The sequence below is a fragment of the Chelon labrosus genome (assembly GCF_963514085.1).
Source record: "Chelon labrosus genome assembly, chromosome: 9".
Lineage (NCBI taxonomy): Eukaryota > Metazoa > Chordata > Actinopteri > Mugiliformes > Mugilidae > Chelon > Chelon labrosus.
The window spans coordinates 18,897,301-18,916,987 of record NC_140359.1 but is presented as its reverse complement, the minus strand read 5'-3'; the positions used below and the strand labels follow the sequence as shown (position 1 = coordinate 18,916,987).

The following is a 19,687-nucleotide window of genomic DNA, read 5'->3' as shown; positions in this document are numbered from 1 at the left end:
AACCACATCCAAAGCAGATTTATTTTTTTATCACAAATGCAATAATTTCAGAAGTCTACAAAGTCAGACTTCACCGGTCTCGTTCATTTAGTGTAAGAGTTGCATGACAGGTAATAATTTGAGACAAATCATTTGTTCCCTCAATCAGAAAACCAACAATGTCCTAATAAGCAGGACACAACTGTTCAGCGTTTGATGGCCCGACTACTGTAGAAAACCACATTCTTTTATTTCTTCAATCATTTCTTTGAGCCCGTGTGTAGGTGGCTAAGAGCGACAGCACCCCTTTGTATTTTGGCAACTGTAAGAATGTGTCTGCAAGAATGGGAGTTGTACGTGTGATATCTGAATTAATTGTGCACTCAAAAAAAAAAAAAATAGAGAGAAAGAGAGAGAGAACATTTCCCAAGTTTTCAGCCTCTACGTCTTCTGTTCTCTTCCCTTCACAAACTGTTCTTGTGGCAGAATCTTCGGTTGCCACGGAGACAGAATCACCCACATGTCTCGTCATGAGGAGCCTCTTATCCATGACAACACAGCTGTTTCTCCTATCCTTCACATTTGGTACGTTGCTCATCGCTTTGCATATTCTGCTCAGTACTCAAATCAAAGGAGCTTTAGACGACAGCTTCCTGCCTAAACTGCTAAAACCTGCTAAACCTTCACCATTCTCAGGAGTGCCTCTGAGGACTGTCAGCAGCGTTCAGTCATTTATTTATTTATTTGCTAATACTACTACATGTTCACAGATGCAGAATGAAGAATAGGCCTGCTTTCAGGAGGTGTACAGATATATGAATGAAACATTGTGTAGGTCTGCACCTCTAGGTCTTGTTCATTTCTTTTTCATTACGCCTAAAAGTATACTGTACAACATGTGCGGTGGACGAATAAATGTATTTTTGGTGGTTTCGAAACTCCTCACATCTTTTAAGTGTTTATTTTTGCGTCATCGTCTTCACAAATATGGGCATTTCCACAGATGCTGCTGAAAACAAGTCATTCACAGAGGTAATCTCGCATGAAACATGTGAGTTCACAGCATGACGCAGGCTATGGGTATATACAAACACCTACACAAGTACATACTGCGTCTGACTACAGAAACAGAGGAAATTGCGTTGCCCACTCACTGTTACTCCGCCTTGAAGAGAGCTGTTCAAGCTTTTACAAAAAAAAAAAAAAAAAACTGAACACACACAGGCTGGACTGCCAAGCTTTTACTACAGGGTTTAAACAGCATTTCCAAGCTCTTGCACTGGCTGTGCGCTGATAAACAGTGTAGTAGGATGGGTTTTAAAAGACATTTTTTTTGTTGTCGGATTGGATAAATACATGCATCTGTGCATCAGTATTCACACACATATTGTATAGTGCATTATGTGACTCCAAGTAAGCCAGTAAGGTGTAGGCTCTGGTGCTCAGCATGGGGCTCGGGTGAGAAGGGGCACTGCTAATACTCAGACTCTCGGACATCGCATGTTTCAAACTCACCAACCCCAGCATCACCTGAGGAGATATAACCGATCCCCAGCAGACTGCAGAAGTTCGTGTACCAGCTCATGATGCCTGCATTAATAGAGTAATGGTGATGAGTGCTTTAAGGGCTGGTTTAATGAAAAATCGCTCAATCATGCAACACTCCAGGCCTGTGCACTTAACAGTGAATGAAATGTTCCAATTCACACAAAGTGTCAGACAGGTGACTGACTTAATGCCAATAATAATAAAACAAGGAGGACAGCCATTTGTGAGATTTATGATCATGCTATTTCTGTTGAGGATGTTTTTTTGCAATTACCCCTGAAACCCCACTGGTACCTGTGCCTGCCAACCTAGCGAAAATCATTTAGAGAGCCTGTGATGCAACATTTTATTCTTGTCCTTTTGTCCAACTGTGCACTGGACACCTTTTGGGATTAAGAAAAACAGCATTGTGTCCCATTTGAGCAGTAGTTTAGATGTTTAGTGAAGGCTAGGTAGACTTAAGAGCCAGTTAGCGTAAGGAGATATTGTCCCGCTTCTAAGGACGCTCAATTACTGTATCAATCCAGTAGAAAGTGCAGTAGTAAGCGGATCTTGTTAAAAATGCCCTTTGCAGAATGATCAAGGTCTTGCATTAACACTCTTGAACATACAAGTTCTTTTTGAACACCTTGTGATTTGTAGATGAGAAAATGTTCCAGTCTAAAAACAGCATGTCTGCACTTGTATTACACTGTCACATTTAAATAATGGGAATACACTGGGCACATTTGCACCATCTCTGACACACATTTTTGCAGAGATGGGCAGTTAAAAGTACTCCAAAATCTATTTTAATTCCCATGCAATCCTCTTCGTGGAGAATTGCACTTGCACAACCCCAATAACCTTCATGTACTGTATGTTCCCACTGCTGCTAATGTACCAGAAAAAGAAAACTCTTCAAACACTGAATGAGTGCATTTAAAACGAATTTGTTTTTGGGAGTTTCACTTAACGTTGTCCTTTTTGCAGTGTCCATCGTTTATGCTTATTTCAGATACATGTGAAATGGAGGAAAATTATAGATTAAATCACATCATTAAATATGCTTTTTGTGCAGCACATTACATTTTGAAATAGGTTTGATGCTTGAAGTTGCTGCCTGGGCACTAGGACGCCGGAAAACCAGTGACAGCAGCTGGTAAACAATATTCTGCAATAAACATCTCCAAATCTTAGAGAGACAGATGCGTGTTATTGTATTACAGCATCAGTGAGTCAGTTTTTCACCTTAAGAATAAATTATTAAACACTCAAGGACCCAAAAGAAGAAATGTTGGCGCCTAAAAAGCCTCTGGGCCTCATAGTTAATACCTGCTTTCTGTACCACACATCCACGTGTTATTTGTAACGCACAATATCACGGCTTTAAAGATCATTGCAAAAAGGGAATGATTACATGCCACACAATACATTTTCTAAAGGATTACTGGCTCAAATGCAATTTCAAAATGATCTTCTACTATCTTATGCCCTCACTTACCTTCACCTCTAAAGGACTGTTTTGACTGTAATGTGCGGTGATGCGTGTGCAATGACTAATTTAATCCTCATCTTCCCATGAAAAAAAAACAAAAAAAACAACAACATTTACTGAACTTTGAAATGACGCATACACACACACACACACACACACTAAAACTGAAGGGTTAGGGTAAATGGGCTGCTAATGGGGCTGTTTTGTTACTAACAGCTTACTTGCATCTCATGTCATGACCACTTCGTTTCATAGCGTAATATAAACACAAATACGTTATCAGTTTTCCAGGAATACTTGGAAATCACATTATACTACGGTGTGATTATATTACTGACGAATAACATAAACCTAAAAATGGCAAAGCTTTTTGGAGAGGTTTGTTGACACTGCGGGACTTGCTCTGCAGCTGCTGACTGTTTAGTGAGCCGAATGTGAGGATAAACACTTGCAATCACACAAAGCTGTGCAACTGCACTGCAACTGTGGAGTTTTACATGATTCACCCAAGAATATCAACATACAGAGTCCATACAGTCATTGTTGCAGCCTGACTGAGGACGGGTGCATTCGAGCTCAGAGGAAATGGTAAAATGCTATGGCTGAGTCAAAGAACCCAAGGCTATCTCATATTGCCACCTGGTGGTGTGTATATTTCATAAAGGGGCTGTCTCACAATGTTCATGAAAAGTACACAGTGTATTATTTCATTATGCTGACTTAGGAACATTAAGACTTGGTGGCTGTAGTTTTGCCCCTCCTTCCTCAATGCCATGAGAAATTGGTGATTTTATGTGAATTTGCTTATTTTTTACACACAATTGTTCAGTCTGTTGAGGTATGATCCGAAGTTTAACATTATATACAGTACATCTCATATTTTTCCAGTGTTATATAGTCTCATATTGAAACGTCTTCCCAGGATTCTGTTTCCTTCTCCTTACATGTGCAGGGAAGCATGATTCAATAATGACTTATTCGTGTTCAGCAGCAAAAGAATTTCCTTGAAGGATTAATTAAGTGTTCTGATTCTGATTCTTATACCATCAGCAACAAAAAATCAACAAAACACTTTTTTCCCCCTCACAGTTCAATCCTCCAGTGACGTCTCGCGTATAATTATCATCAATACACGTGCAGCCGATGTATCCGTCTGACCTGAAATATAATCGTAATTATGAGGAAGTTATTAGTATTACAATATACTCCATGGCACATCGGCTGAGTAGGCAGTTGCTGGACAATTGTAAAACCAGTGTAGGTGTGTGCCAGCGTTAATCAGCAGCTTCCGTTTTACACCGTAACAATGGACGGTGACCCTTTGTCACCCGCCTCTCCACAATCTACGTCAGAGGATAACTTGTTGACCTGACAGTTTCACTCATTAGGTATGGGCCCACATCTTCCTGTCTGCATTGTTCTGTAAAAGCAGGCTTCAAATGGGCTTTCAAATTAGTATGGTAATCATAAATCAGCTGTAGCGGCGAGCGAGAAAGGAGACTGCTTTTATTTAACTCCACTTACCTGCAAACATGGCCAACCATGGACAGTGGAAACAAACGGGTACTGTTTCTATTCGTAAGAAAAAATCTGCAGCATTAGGAGAAAAGCGTATATGCTCTTTTTTGGCAGTTATTCAACTCAAATGTTAATTCTTTACAATTCTATAATTGAATGTTGTTTAACTTTATCTGGTGGAACCTGGGGTTCCTTATTATGGTCCAGCTTATCTCCGACAGTTAACAGATGTGGCCCACAGAGAGATGTGTTGGAAAATAGTGACTCATTTGTTTGCAGAGTCCTCCAAATGAAGCCCACACTTCTCTTCCTACGCCTTACGGGGGTTTCTGTTTTCCAAACATATAGGTGTTTACTTGCTGTGACAGGTTTGAAAAGCGTAATCCAAAGGACGAATTAAATTTGACTCATATGTAAACAATAGCTTGTGATTCCTCGGGTTTAACTGAGTTCAGGCCAGCCCCACTTGCGACCCTCGAGTCAGCAGACGTACTTACTCCATCTGGGCTGCATCACAAGATTAAGATGTGTTTATGCAAGAACAGTTTATATCACTTGCGATGTCTTTGAATGTGTATATTAATGTATACATTTGCATTTGCATTTATATGTTTGAATAAGGGGTTTTTAGTCTAACAAGACAAAAGCAACACCATTAATTCATCAAATGCGTCACCGGTGCTGGCAGCCGTTATAAGCACACTCAAAGCAGTCAGACCCTCTTCTACCTCTGATGTGAATATTGCATTGTAATGTCCAATAAATGACACGTCATTCCTATGGGACCTCCGCTGAGGCAGAGACTCTTCTAGCATGGCCTCACTGGCCTACACTTTTGTGTATGAGCTGAATGCTCAAACTGTGCAAGTGGAAAATATGGCGTCATACACATTATATTACCCTTTTAAAGATGAACTCGATTTACAATCCCTGTGTTCCCCAACATGTTACATGAATAAATGCAATTCATAGCACACATGCAAAACAAATGTAATTTGTTGACATGGCAAAAACTCATGGATACGTTTCTGTTATGCTGCAGGGAGGTCATCCACTTCCTGTCTCTGCATCTGGAGAGGCAGGAAGCAATAACGCTGACAACCTGTGTACAGACATCTGCAGATTTTCTAACAGAAGCAGCTGGTGCAAATCTCGCCTTGACCTACCCTTGTCACCTTGCCTGAGAAACTATATCAACACCCTGATAATGCACATCCAAGGACCAAAACAGTCATGGGGCAGCAGCAGAGTAAAGTCTTGGGAAATTTGGATTCTGCATATCGAAAACTAGGTCTAGGTCAGCGTATAACCCAGCATGCCCCAACTGTCCAACCAATTTTAACGCACCATTATATATGAACTAATATGATGAGAGGTTTCAAAGTCATCCAAACCAGGAAAAGGGGAAAGAGGAGGAAAGGATGGAGTGGCGCTCAACTGTTACAATATGCTGTGCTTTTGCCCCCTGCTGGTCTGTATACAGAAGATACATTTATTTCACTTTCAAATTATAATTCTGAAAAAAGTTAAATAAAAAAGTAACTGTACACAACTTTTAAACAGCATCATTAGTTGGTATGATCAACCCTAACCTGAGGAAGATTTAATTTTTGCTCAGGAGCAAAACTAATGGAAGAATATACACTTCTTGAGCTGTCTCTCAATCGCCATTTATGAAATTGCACATATAATATGTATTTTTAAAGTTTGCATTTGGGGGTTTATAAACAAACAAACAAAAAAGTAAAAAAAATAACATGAAAATGAAAATTTGCTCTCAAAACAATCGATCAAAAGCCAATAATGTTAGAAGTCAGCTGAATAAATTAAATGCATTATTTATTTTTATTTGTAAACCCTGAAATTATTGATTTACATTTAAAAATGTAATTACTTTAAAGGTATTGTACTAGCATTGGTGTTAGCAGTAGACTGTGTGGTAAATAGCTAATGTCATAGAGTGTGGGAAATTGCTATCCTAGTACAAAATTATTCAACTTTAGGTATCTCATCATTTCCATTTAAAGGAAGCATGGCCAAACTGAGACGTTGCTGCCTAAAAACTGTGTCAAAAAAACAAAAATACTGATAAAACTGGGCTCCAGAAATGCAACACGGTATTAGGGAGAACAGGAAATCAGCTGGGATGTTATGAGAGCATTCAAGGAATGTTCTAGCAAGCCGCCGCTGTATGAGGAGGTGTCAACAGGGTCAACGCCGTAATACTGATACAGGGCATTGGATTTACATCCGCAATTTTATTTTTAATTGTGTATCTTTTATTTTCACGCCGTGGGCTCGCCGTTTCCATATGATTACCGTTAGGCTGGTCTGTGGTTGGTTTGAACGGCGTCACGACTAGCACGGTCACCTGGAGCTCTGATTGGCTCAGAGCGCTGATCCGGGTACTGCGCTAGAACGAGCCCATTAGCTAAAGGTACCAATATGGCGGAGGTAAGAGGGAAAACAGGGGAGAAGCAATCGATCTTAAATCGATATTTTTAAAATTTGTGTGTTGTATTTTCCATTTCTATGTTATCGATTGGAGAAACAATAAGTTTTGCCTTCTATATAGCGTGTTTCGTGTCATAATTGTCATTTTTATTCCTCTAAAATATGCTTGAATGTCTGGACGGATCCTTCACTACCAGGCCTCTGCGCCTTCGCTCTCTCAGCTGCTTTGGTGTAGCGGCTGTGTAAATTGATACGTAAATTTAACGTTAGCTTGCTGGTTAAAGGAAATAACACACTATATCGCGTTGAATGGAATGGAAATTAGTTTTTTTCCCTTTTAGGTTGAATGAGCGACATTTGTGTTAAAAGTATCGCCAAACCATATCGATTGCAGTGGCTCGCAAACGAAATTAGTGTTTACATTTTTCGATGCATAACGTTAACATCAGGCTTTGGGTTAGCCGGCTAGCTAACTGTTACTGGAGCCGATATTGCATAAAACGCACTGTCCTCTTTAATAGACGCCTTTCTTTGTACGTCGATGCTCTCGGGAACCTTTTATTCACAGTCAGAAGCTAAAATTTCATGCTTTTCCTCGGTGTGCAAAGCGGCTAGCGTTGCAATTAGCCACCTATGCCAGGTAACGTTAGCGGCAAATGCATCTCTCCTGCAAACTATTTTCCGTGACCATATTAGAGCCCATTAGATGCATTTTTCTCTTACTCTGTCCGATTAATTACTTGTGCTTAAAGTACATGATTAAATCTTGAACCTGTTTTATTGTTATTGCTCTAATTTGTGCTCTGTTTTTAATCTTTTCAGGCTTCCCTAGGGAGTTCAAGTCCAGGTAATAACATATTCACTGCAAATTAAGGAAGGATTTTGCATAACATAACTATAAAGATTTAATTATGTAATTTGCTTTACTTTAAGTGGTTGTACATAGCTTAAATGTGTTATACTGACATGATTTGTCAGTCTTAATAAAGTAAACAGAACTTCGTGTATGACACTGAGACATTTATGATTCTTCATATTTTATTTTTCTCTCATCCAGTTGGCTCTTTATCGTCAGAGGACCATGACTTTGACCCAACAGCCGAAATGCTAGTCCATGAATACGATGATGAGAGGACTCTGGAGGAGGAAGAGTCTCTAGAAGGTGGAGGGAATATCAGCTCTGAAATTGCAGATCTTGAAAAGGTAAATTAATTAAAATTGCAAAATATCCCGAGATGGCATTTCCCCACATTTATGCAGTTATTTTGAATAGTCAAATCTGCTTTGACTCATTTGTATGGCAGTTGTTTGGAGTGAAGGATTTTTAATATTTTTGATCTCGTGTATCTGTCCGGTCGGTTCATGGGGCTTTGTTGTAAAAGTGCCTCAATTAGACTAAAAACTAGTGTCATTCGGCTATCGTCTCTTGTTTACAATGAATATATAAAGTTTACAGATTTAGTTTTACCTCTGTTTACATTTGTTTTATTTAAACAAAAAATTGCGTTCACTGAAAAAAAAAGAAAAAGCAGAACATGTACCATTTTCCAAAATAAGGTGCTGTTGGTATTGAAATAAAATAGTGAAAATATACGCCTATATCATATATACGCCTTTATTTTTCAGGAAGGGAACATGCCTTTGGAGGAACTGTTGGCCATCTATCGCTATGAAGCCTCAGCAGGCTCCAGTATAGACAGCTCTTCTGGAGACCTGACTGATGAGCTGCCTGACATGACGCTGGATAAGGTAAATACCTGCTGTTATGTGAAATTTACACTTTACAATTAGTTACTTATTAGTGTATCCAACAACGGATACTCTGTTGGTGTCCTGTGTTCTGCCAGAATGTACAATGGATATTATTATTTTATCTCTAGGAGGAAATAGCTAAAGACCTACTGTCTGGGGATTACGAGGAGGAGACACAGTCTTCAGCTGATGATCTGACCCCCTCGGTCACTTCCCATGAGGCCACTGATTTCTTCCCAAGAACACTTAGATGTAAGTGAAGGTTTACAAGCTCTAGAGGACAAGCTCATCTTAAATATCTCCAGTTTAAAGATAGGAGGACAGTTATTTTCATTGCGTTTCTGTTAAATCTTAACAGTCCAGCACTCCAGCATATTAAGTTTGCCACCGCGTGACGCAAATAAAATCGGCATACCGGCATTACATTGCTGTATTGGACATATGTTGATTGTCAACCATACATCTCAGCAATATTGAACATTCCCACATGTTTATTATTTGGTTGAAAGAAATGCTAGTTTATTTATATGAATATGAATCTGGAATCAATTCAGAAGATTTGACTTTTTTACTATTTAATTACAGTCAGATAAAATTTAAAATGAAATTATTTACACCTCACAAGATATATTCAGAACGTATTTTATTTTTGCTTAACGAACAACTCTCAATTTGATCAATTATCTTTTAAGATGGGCATACCATGAAACTGTACCCCTCCAAGAGGTTATGGTGAAGTTCTGGATTATATAGGAGATTATTTTCAAATTTCGTGCCTATAAATGTATTTATGAAATTTGTTTATTTTCAGCTAATGCTATCTCTGACGGTGATAAAGAGTCAGAGTGTGACGAAGATGGCCCAAGTCCAGAAGACTCCAGAAAGGTGAATAATACATTGTATTTTTAAACGCATTAAGAGACGCTAAGGTGTAAACTTCATGTGTTACATTTGATTGATTAGATTTGAACATGTTGTGAATTGTCCACTGTTTCATTTTTTTATAACAGGAAATAATGGTGGGAACAGAGTACCAAGCAGAGGTTCCTTCTGGCCTCTGCCACTACAAAGATGGAGAGAAAGGTGACTGCTGCTTTTTTGTTTTCATCGCACAAACTCCCGTATTTTTTTAATGTGGCTGCTTATAATGTTGATATCCATTCTTTGAGGACAAAATAATGTACACAATGTGACTAATACTGGTATTTATTTTGTTGTGCAGTCTATGAAGATGAAGACGAGTTATTATGGAGCCCAGGTATATTGACGGAAAACAAGGTTAGGGGTTTCCTGTCTGAAGTATTGTCACGGACAACAGATGAAAAGCCACCATGTGACAAACCAGGGATGCATGTTCGAGACAATGAGCAGGTCAGTCATGGCTTCATACAACTATCCTTTTCATGTTGAGATTCAGTGATGACTATGCATGTGTGTTTTAAATAAGTTTCATATATCACGTTATAGCGTAATCCTACAGGTTATTTCTGATTCCTTTAGCTTGTTGTTTTTAAGGCAGTGATGTATTTTGTACGATATTGTAATATTAACTATTACGATCTTTCAATATAGGCTTTGCATGAGCTTGTCAAATGCAGCTACAACACCCGTGAAGCACTAGAAAGATACTGCAGCCATGTGAAGTCGTCGAAAGGTAAGCAAACAAATGGCATGCGAAGACAGCTCATAGTGTTTTGGAAACCCTAATTTGTAAAATGTTAATCGCTACGACACAACAAACCAAATACAATTGGTCTGGTATTATGTAGGGTAGATTTGTTAAATTAGATTGTCCATGATCTCAGGAAAGTTAGTGAAGCACTCCACAACGGGCTGACCTCCATCTAAGCCAAATAATTTGTGTAGTTTGCAGTTAGACGGTCAATAACAAAACATTATATTAAATTAGCCATAGGGTGTTTTTCTTCTTTCCAAAATAAATAGTTTTTGTGTTATCTGTAATATCCACAGAAATAGTCTGCTCAAAATAGTAATTTTTGAGATTTGTGGATTGAGCGCAAGTAGACGGGTGAAGGAAGTCGGAAATCTCGTGTTTAAAAGAACTGAAAAGAAATCTCTCAACTTGGAAAGGAGGTTAATGGGCGGTTGTATGTAATGGCGGCAAGAGCTGTGATTGGTCCGCTTGGTAGTAGCATATTTCCGCTTTAGTATTTCTGGCTGCTCCTCCCTCTCTGCAGTTTTCGATTGATAATTTTGGATCAATAAAGATGGAACATATTGTTGAAAGGTTAACTGAGGAGGTTCGGAGATATAAACAGTTGTCTGACTCGTCCTCGGCGAAGGTTTCACACGCTATTGCTAAGAGTAAAGCAGGAAGTAGAAGAAACTGGCAAAAAAAAGACACGGCGCCGGCTAGCGTTTAGATGACGTTTTTATAGAGGGAGCCAGACTGATGAGCAAACAAGTAGAAATGGCTCACGCCAGTGTAGGCTACATGCGTAGGTTATGCTGTTTATGTCCAGCTGAATAACTGACCCCGCTGGAAGCCATCAAACTATTGGTGAACTAGCCCTTTTCTATTTCCATTATCTGTTTATACTGGAAATCCCTTCAACCCAGACAGACTGTTAATGCTAATATTTTGCCCAACTAATATATGTGGAGAAAATTCAAAAGACTGACAACAGTAAACTAATACCATACCTGTGTCTTTTTTTTATTAGCTTTGCATCTAAATCTTCTGTGTCTTTGTCATTTTAACAAACTATTTTGATAATTGCTAACTTCAAATTTGAGTTGAATGTCCACCTGTAACCTTTTGTTTACACATTTGAGGATTTGTTTGAGGATCATCATTGAAAGAATGGATTTTTTTATTTCAGAAAAATCACCTCCGTGGTCAGAAGAGGAATGCAAGAACTTTGAACACGCTCTGCAGATGTATGATAAGAATTTTCACCTCATACAGAAACACAAAGTGAGTCCTACTTCATGATATCTTGCGTGCATGACCGTAAAAGATAGAAAAAAGGCTGGATGTTTCTCATTTTTTGTACTGACTTTTTTCCTTCCTGTCAGGTCACAACACGAACAGTAGCAGAATGTGTGGCATTTTACTACATGTGGAAGAAGTCAGAGCGCTTTGACGTGTTTGTGCAGCAGAATCGGTTTGGGAAGAAAAAGTACAGCAGCTATCCCGGCGTAACGTAAGTGGCACAAAAATAGACCCATATCTTTTTGTATGTTTTTGCCCAGATGTTTCAGTTCAAAGCGACCTGAGAAATTGACTAACCCGTTGTGACACGCTCCTGTGTATTCAGTGACCTGATGGACAGGCTGGTGGATGAAGCAGAGGGACTAGCAGTGGACAGCTCCTCCTCTGTGTGTTCGGGAGCTGGTGGAGGAGGAAGGCTGGAGAGCACCACAGAACAGCAGCTCAGCTTGCTCAACTCCATCACTGCCAGTGACCTCACAGGTTAGAAATGGGATTTGGAATATAGAATTACTCAACAACTATATTATTTTGGATATTTTGCTTCCAGTTGTTCAGTGTTAACTGAGGTTCCTGTCTCCTTGCAGCTTTGAGCAACACTGTAGCCACAGTATGCAGTCCTGCAGAGGTTGGTTGCCTGGATTCCTACAGCTTTCCTCCGCTGGAAAGTCTCCATCGCGGATCCCTGAACCATGAAGAATCCCTCGGGTTCCCTTCGAACGGCGCAGACCCCGACTGCCTCAACATGCTCGACGCCGGCTTCTACCACTCAGACCTGGGCCAGCTAGGGGGAGTGTGCGTCAACAAGGACTGCGAACGGCCCTCCAAGAGACTCAAGATGGCGCTGCCTGACTCCTTTATTAATGACGTGTCTGTAGGTAACCTTGGAGTGGACTTTGAAGCGCGGCGGACAACAACGCACCACCACCGAATCACCGGCGCCAAAATGGCGGTCTCCGTCACAGACTTTGGGAGCTTGGCCGGCAGCGGTGAGCCCAACGGGTTTCTGGGAGCACACGCGCGGCACCACACACAGCACACTGCAGCACTTCAGTCAGAGTGATCTTCCTCATCTTCTTCCCTTTTGAAACCCCTTTTCCTGCCTGTACATAAGACTGACCTCACTGGAAAATCCAATTTGTTTAAATTCTATTATATATATATATATATAAATACACATATCTATATATATATGTATATGAATATACTTTTGTTTTCATTTTTGTGTAATATGACATCAGTGATGTCTATCATATAGAACTAAAATCTTGATTTCTCTCAAGAGTTTATATAGCCATTTATTTTATTTTTGTGTTACGGTCTTGAGATGTGTAACGTCCATGTACAGTGGGGCCCAGAGGCTGCAGTAGGAGAGTTGTGTATCTTCCTCCCTGACATCTACACACAACATCTTCGGAGCTACAGTATGTTATCCTGCCATTCTTTTCAGCTGCCAAAAATGGCTTGTTTTTTTTTTTTGCCTGTTGGTGTTTAGTTGGCTGTTTTTGTTGATTGAAGTGGTACTTCTTTTTTGTTTTTTTTTATATATAAATAGTGTTTGGTTTACAGGTTTGATTCAGTAACCAGACTGGTGCAGATGGTTTTAGTTGATCCAGAATACACCTGGGTACATATCGTACGAAGAGCAACACTAGCATGGAGATCAGCTTTGAGACCAGGAAGCGTCGTGGCTTTAGCTGCTAAGTTCCTCCAGTTTAGTTTTCCTATTTTCTCCTGTGGAAGTCCGTAGTTTGCTTTTGTTCAAAGTGGCCAAACTGGAACATGAGAATGTTTTCAGCAGTTCACTTTCTATCCCATGTAGTCAAATTACAGGCCTTTTTTATTTTTATTTTTTTTTTATATATACACACATACAGGTGGTAAAGAATACCTGTGACATAATGGGATTCATCTTGTTTTCTAGGAAGAGATCTGCAAAACATATGACAGCAATATTGAAATACAAAGATGTTGCTTGGGTTAAAAGCCATTGAAACACAGACACAGTAAACTAAGTCTTTATTGCATAATCTCGTACCTTTCTGAGATTTCATTTAATCCTTTCAGTTCATGCTTCCACTCATGTTACCCGTAGGCAACCTGTATATGTTTTTGTTACCGTAAAATACGTTTCTAAATCAAGTAGCCCCATTCAGACCACTAGCGAGCTTGGGTAACCCTTCTAGCAGTATTATTATCTTTATTTAAAGCTTCTCTGATTTTGTATTGAACCTCTGCCTAGCCTGTACTGACTACAGATGCCTTTTTCGAAATCTGGTCAACAATTTCTAGTAGCCGAAATGGAAGCGTTTACGCTTGACTGAAGTCCATAATTGTGAATTGTAAAATGTTTAGCGAGTCGGCGTCGGTTGATTGGATGCAGTAGTAGTGTTTACTTAATTTATCTATGCATTGTGCTATGAATATTTAGTTTGTTTCAGGGGTACATCATGTTTGTCATGTCCACAGAGCTACTATTTCACCATTGTGTGTTTGTGTGTGTGAGTGTGTGTGTGTGTGTGTGTGTGTGTGTGTGTGTGTACAGACAGGATTCACGCCTATTACCCATTATTAAGTTTGATCATGTAATTTCGTTTCCAAGCCCAGCATCAGAGGATATTCACGTCTGCGTTTCATGTAAATAATTAGCAAATAGCCTTTAAAAAGTCTATTAACTGACCTCTTACACTTGTGAATCTGTGTCCATACAAAGGTTTTAATTTGATTCCTTGTCAGAAAGGCAATAATTTGTAGATATGTACAGATATTTTGGGTTTTTGCATTTTACTGGTTGACTGGGTGTTTTCATTTCTTCTTCTTCTTCTGTTCGGAAAGTCACGATACCCAGACACCGGGGACACAGCTGAAACCACGCATGCCAGCTGTGCCTGTCTCTCAAGTGTACCACTGAAAACGGCTTTACCTAAAGACGTATTGATGTTACTCAATGTTGCAGTTTTGCATTTGAAACTTGCAGCCATGTGTAAAAGACACTCATCTTTCTTTCCTTGGAGAAAATTTTAATCTTTTTACATGTCGTCGTCTATATTTGTCTTGATGGTAAAGGGATGGCTGCTGCTCTAAGTATGTGGAGAGCTAGTTTCCTCTTTAAATGCAATGTGCATAATGCAGTAGGTCCTCCGAGCTCTTCTAGCTTTAGCAGTGCAGTGATATTTATTTCACCTGTGGTTTGTACAAAGACTCAGAAAAACTGTCAGAATGTAAAGGCCATTAAGTAGTAGAAGTAGGGTTTTTTTTTTTTCACCACCCTGTGAACTCTCGAAAATGTGATATTTTATTGATATCTCTGGTATGAGACTTGTGTGTGCAAGAAAGCACTAAACAAATTTATTTTATATTTTGTATTGTGTTTTGAAGTTTAAAAAGAAGAAAAAAAAAATATAGCAGCAGTTGTGGTTTTGAAAAAGAAAACTCCAGTCCTTTGATGAAAACGAAAACACCTTTGTGAATAAAAAAAAAAAAACCTACAAAACTTAAAAATGTATATCCAGAAATATAGACAATCAAAAACTTCACTATGAGAAATGTTCAAGAAGCTATCTTTATTGTTTATAAGAATTGTACATAAAACATTGAGTTGTTTTTTTTTTTTTCTTTTGTTAAACATTATTTTGTATTTTCTGTTGTACTTTAATACCTTGTGTACAGATCCAGAAATAAAGCTCTGGAAAAGGTTCGGAGATAATCGCATGCTCTTTATCGTACGGACAGATTGTGCTTTAGGTTTGAGTTGTTTTTGTGAGAAACCTAAAGACTAGGGACCAAAATGATGACGGCAACGGTCTCGGCTCAGGATCCACTTGGTCGTTTGTTCTGGGGCTTTCAACCTAAGATTCTCTAACGCAGTCTGAAGATGCAGTCCATTAAAGCTGCTCCTTATATGAAATGGTGTACCCTTTCTGTCTCTAAGTGGGTGTGGTCAGAAGTCTGAAAGTCGTGTGGTGAGATAATCTATGTTTTCTTTTGCTAATAGATATTTACATAGCCAAGTGCCATATTTAGCATTGTTAAAATTAGCTAGGGCGTTAGCATTAGCTGTTGTTTACGTAGTTTGGTTGACGCTAGTTTTGTGACATCTGGTTTTGAACAATGTAGCTGGAGTGGAAAATAACAGAAATCCAAAATAAATGGAAACACGCATTCTTCAGATATGTGTGTTGCCAGATACTGCAGAAATCTGCCTCCGAGACACAATCAGATCGCAACGATTTTGTCAACAACAAAAAAAGGCTGCTTTGGTGTCGGGATGTTTGGAAGATATGTGGCTCTTAGAGATGCGCTGAATATTTAGTTTTGGTGAAAGACTGTCTCGGGCTCTGTGCTCAGGTTCTCAGGTGGTCGACCCAGTGTGACACAGATACGGGAAATGACTGTTAGTTGTTACTGAAGTCTGTTTCCGTTTGGTCTTAATCTGCATTAATATAATGCAGAACAATGAAGGGACAGTGAGGCAGTGTGGATCTTGAGCCGAGATTTGTTTTTGTGCCAGTTCTCTTACAGGTATAATGGACTCATTCAGGGTCTGCTGATAAAAACTATGAACTGGATTCAAAGAGAGAAAAAAAATGTAACTTTTAAAATATCATTGTTCCCTTTTCCATCATCTAAGCTGGCCGTTTATTACCTCGGTCTTTTCAGAGGGATGGGTAAAGTCAGAAAGTCCTCAGCCAGAGTCACTTCTACACCACTGTCCTGTAGCGCTCCCTCCGCCTGCCTCTTGAGCTCCGACACGTCGTCCTCGTCTCCCTCCTTCAGCAAGGAGCTCGGCTTGTAGCGCTGACTGAAGTGGTACAGCACCAGCCTCTGCGCGCAGCAAGCCCGAGCCACCGCCGCCGCCATCTCCGGTGTGCTGTGCCCGTGGTCCACCGCTTTCTCCCGGTGCTCGTTCCCGAGCGTGGCCTCGTGAACCAGAACGTCTGCCCCCTTGCACAACCTCAGCGCTCCTTCCCCGAGCACTGAGCTGCAGTCCCCGAAAACGCAGACTTTCCTCCCTGGAATAGCTTCCTCCGTCACCTCGGTAGGTAGAACCACCCGGCCGCTTTCCAGAGTTACAGACTGTCCAGATTTGAGACGCCCATAGAGAGGCCCTGGTTTCAGACCTGAGGGCCACAAAAAGTGTTTACTATTGGTGAAATTTCATTTAAGGATTTTATAACTACCCAGTTAACTGGGATTTAGTGTTTTTTGTTTGTTTGTTTTTACCTAGCTCCTTTAGTAGCTCTGTCTTTAATCTTCCTGGTCGATCATGCTCCTGAACGCAAAAACCAAAAGAGGGGATGCGGTGAAACAGCCTGAAGGCTTTGACCACAAACTTCTTGTCTTCAAAGAGCAGATAACAGTCGCTGGAGACGTCCAGGGAGATCGTCCTACCCAGCTGTTCCTGTGGATGGAGAGGGCTGTGCTCTGCTGTCAACTAGAGCACACACAGAGTGTAGACAAATCAGTACACGAGCTTAAAATGAAAGAGTACACACTCTTGGAATAATAGAGGTGGAGGAAACTGTTGTGACTCTTGGGTAGGGGAAATATATTAGATTAAATGCAAATAAAGTGTCTGAGACTGTCCCAAATACCCCAAATCTGCTAAGACATAAAACGTTGATGTTTTACTACAACGGAAAACCGACTACCTACCTCCTGGCTGAGCTGTCCCTCTTCTGGACTCTGGTCAGGCGTGTCCTCCAGTTCATGAACTGCAACAACACACACGTATCATTTTAGAGAATTCAATAGAATTAAGCAAAAGAAAAACAATTAATAGTATAAGAAGTGACTAAATCAGCCAAGAAATGGTGACACTTGGCTAAAATACAGCAAAAAAAGAGGCAGCTCAAATGTCTAGGTGCTGTAGACATTGAAGGCGTACAGGTAGAATCTTCTATTCTAAGAGAAGATAGCTTCCAGTTTGTGTGGAGACATTTTGGACCTGCCTGCGTAAGGGAAGAGCAGCTGGGATCCCGTGAGGCCGAGGGTAACCCTGAGGAAGTGCCGGAGGCCCCGGGGCCCGTAGATGTCCACGCGGTTCACGTTCTGCTGGGGGTCGGAGTTGGCGTTGAGACTCACGGTGCAAAGGAGACCAGGCAAACCGAACAGGTGGTCTCCGTGCAAATGGGAGATGAAAACTTTGGTGATGCGACCTATGAAGAAAACAGGACAATATATTACACACTGCAGATGTCACAATGTGGAAAGAGTGGACGTGTTGGAGTTTTTTAAAGTTTTTCAACAGTTTTACTTTAAAGTACACAAATCATTTCATGAGTGTGAATACATCTAATATAAAGTCTAATATTATTGTGGAATTTAAACGACTTTCCAATTTAGAAAGGCAAGCAAGGATAGATAGTTGGGGGCAGTGGGAGGTGTATATGTTAAAAAAGGTTTATTTAAGTTTTCCAGAACCTTCAAGAACGTGTTTTAGTCTGTTGTGGGAACACCCAAAGGGGAGGCAGACTGTGTGAGGAGCTGGACTGACTCACCTGCTCTGATCTGGCTTTTCATCAGTTGTGTCTGGGTTCCCTCTCCGCAGTCGAACAGCCAACACTCCCCTTCCGTCCGCAGCACCAGAGCCGAGGCACCGCGGTGAGGAGACGGGTAAGCCGAGCCGGTTCCGAGGAAAGTCATGTCCATGGACATCCTCCCAGAGATACTGAAAAACTGCTAAAAAACACTGTCTACAACCTGCTATCACACAGCAGGAAGGATGTCATGCTCCCTCAGTAAACACTGTCACACGCTGATGACGTAAGATGAGCGACGGCGCTCCGTTCAGGGTTAAGTCATTTGTGGTAAATTTGAGTTTTACACTGGTAGCAAAAATAATTTTTACTGACTTACTTACCAAGTTATTGTTTAGATTTTTTTTTATTTTTTTTTCCCCCTGTCAGTTGGCAGCAGCAGGTGGGGGAGAGGAGGATGTTGGCTAAACTGTCCAACATCAGGAACAACCCCTCTTATCCCCTGTATGAGACAGTAGGGACTTTAGGAAGCTCCTTCAGCCAAAGACTGCTGCACTCACAGTGCAAGAAGAAGGAATGCTTCCGGAGGTCTTTTGTCCCCTCAGCAGTCAGACTCTTTAACATCAGCATTTCCTAGCTCTGCTGCTGCTGAGCTTCTTTTCAGGACCCACACGAGCACAGTATATCCAAACTGTCATTATCTCATGTCTTTCTAGTGCAATACTTGGTCCAACTCCTATTGGAGCTTGTTTTTATTCATTCATGAATGTCAATATGTATTTTTAACCTCCTTACCACTTCAACCCTCAATGTACACAAGTTGGTTATTTCAACTTCTGATTGCCACTGAAAACCTGATGCAATATGTAAATATTTTTTGTACCATGACATATTTACTTTTTATATAGTTTCTCTTGTCTGCCTTATTCTATTTTTTGTATCTTTTTTGCATCTTGCACTGTTGTTCCCTGCTGCTGTAACACCCTAATTTCCCCACAGGGATGAATAAAGTCTTATCTTATCTTATCTTATCCAGTAAAAATTAAATAAATGCCTATTTTCACTAGCTGTTAAATCAGATGTGTGTGGATGAGTTTTATTTTATTTTTTTCAAATGATTTATTTGAAACCAGCAAAGAACAACAAAAGTCAGCATAAAATGGGTTTTATTCTGGAGTTTTAACACATCAAGTATAATAATGTAGCACAGTTATGCTGCTTTCTGCGTAAAAACGCTGAGACAATATTACCAAGTACCAAAAACAAACTTCAACAGACTCAAAGGGCACCGTGCTATATGAACACATACTTCAATGAAAAATTTTTTCCTGGTGGGAACGCCAAGAATCACATTTACCTGATAAAACACAGTAAAAACACTGGGTGATCACAGTCATTTAAACACACGCACCTGTATTTAATGTTTTAAAAAAAGTTTATTTTAAATAAAACTATTGAAAAATGTCATGAGTAGAAAACTCTGGCTTATAAAATATAGTAATATATAGTAAGTGAAACAAAGACAAT

At 40.0% G+C, this 19,687-nt stretch overlaps 2 protein-coding genes across 2 annotated transcripts; one reads left to right on the top strand and one right to left on the bottom strand.

The window, feature by feature from the left end:
- The first annotated feature begins 6,966 nt into the window (after nt 1-6,966).
- Nucleotides 6,967-15,377, top strand: mier3b (mesoderm induction early response 1, family member 3 b). The gene is made up of 13 exons (XM_084551509.1): nt 6,967-6,976; nt 7,799-7,823; nt 8,034-8,179; nt 8,603-8,725; nt 8,857-8,980; nt 9,540-9,613; nt 9,739-9,811; nt 9,951-10,099; nt 10,301-10,382; nt 11,572-11,666; nt 11,768-11,895; nt 12,010-12,164; nt 12,269-15,377. Exons 1-13 carry the CDS (start codon nt 6,968-6,970, stop codon nt 12,742-12,744), a joined length of 1,659 nt encoding a protein of 552 aa, XP_084407635.1. The 5' UTR covers nt 6,967; the 3' UTR covers nt 12,745-15,377.
- Nucleotides 15,378-15,514: 137 nt separating this feature from the next.
- On the bottom strand, nt 15,515-18,357 carry elac1 (elaC ribonuclease Z 1). Its single transcript, XM_084551510.1, has 5 exons — nt 18,182-18,357; nt 17,633-17,839; nt 17,337-17,395; nt 16,905-17,115; nt 15,515-16,801 (listed from the first exon to the last, which is right to left on the bottom strand). Exons 1-5 carry the CDS (start codon nt 18,336-18,338, stop codon nt 16,323-16,325), a joined length of 1,113 nt encoding a protein of 370 aa, XP_084407636.1. The 5' UTR covers nt 18,339-18,357; the 3' UTR covers nt 15,515-16,322.
- Between the last annotated feature and the right edge of the window lie 1,330 nt (nt 18,358-19,687).

Coding starts and splice junctions, on each gene's coding strand:
- mier3b (XM_084551509.1), top strand. Junction 9,812..9,950: donor CTACAAAGATGGAGAGAAAG/GTGACTGCTGCT, acceptor TTTGTTGTGCAG/TCTATGAAGATGAAGACGAG. Junction 10,383..11,571: donor CCATGTGAAGTCGTCGAAAG/GTAAGCAAACAA, acceptor TTTTTATTTCAG/AAAAATCACCTCCGTGGTCA.
- elac1 (XM_084551510.1), bottom strand. CDS start 18,338: ATGTCCATGGACATGACTTTCCTCGGAACCGGCTCGGCTTACCCGTCT. Junction 17,116..17,336: donor AGGGACAGCTCAGCCAGGAG/GTAGGTAGTCGG, acceptor TGTGTGCTCTAG/TTGACAGCAGAGCACAGCCC. Junction 16,802..16,904: donor AGAGCTACTAAAGGAGCTAG/GTAAAAACAAAC, acceptor TGTGGCCCTCAG/GTCTGAAACCAGGGCCTCTC.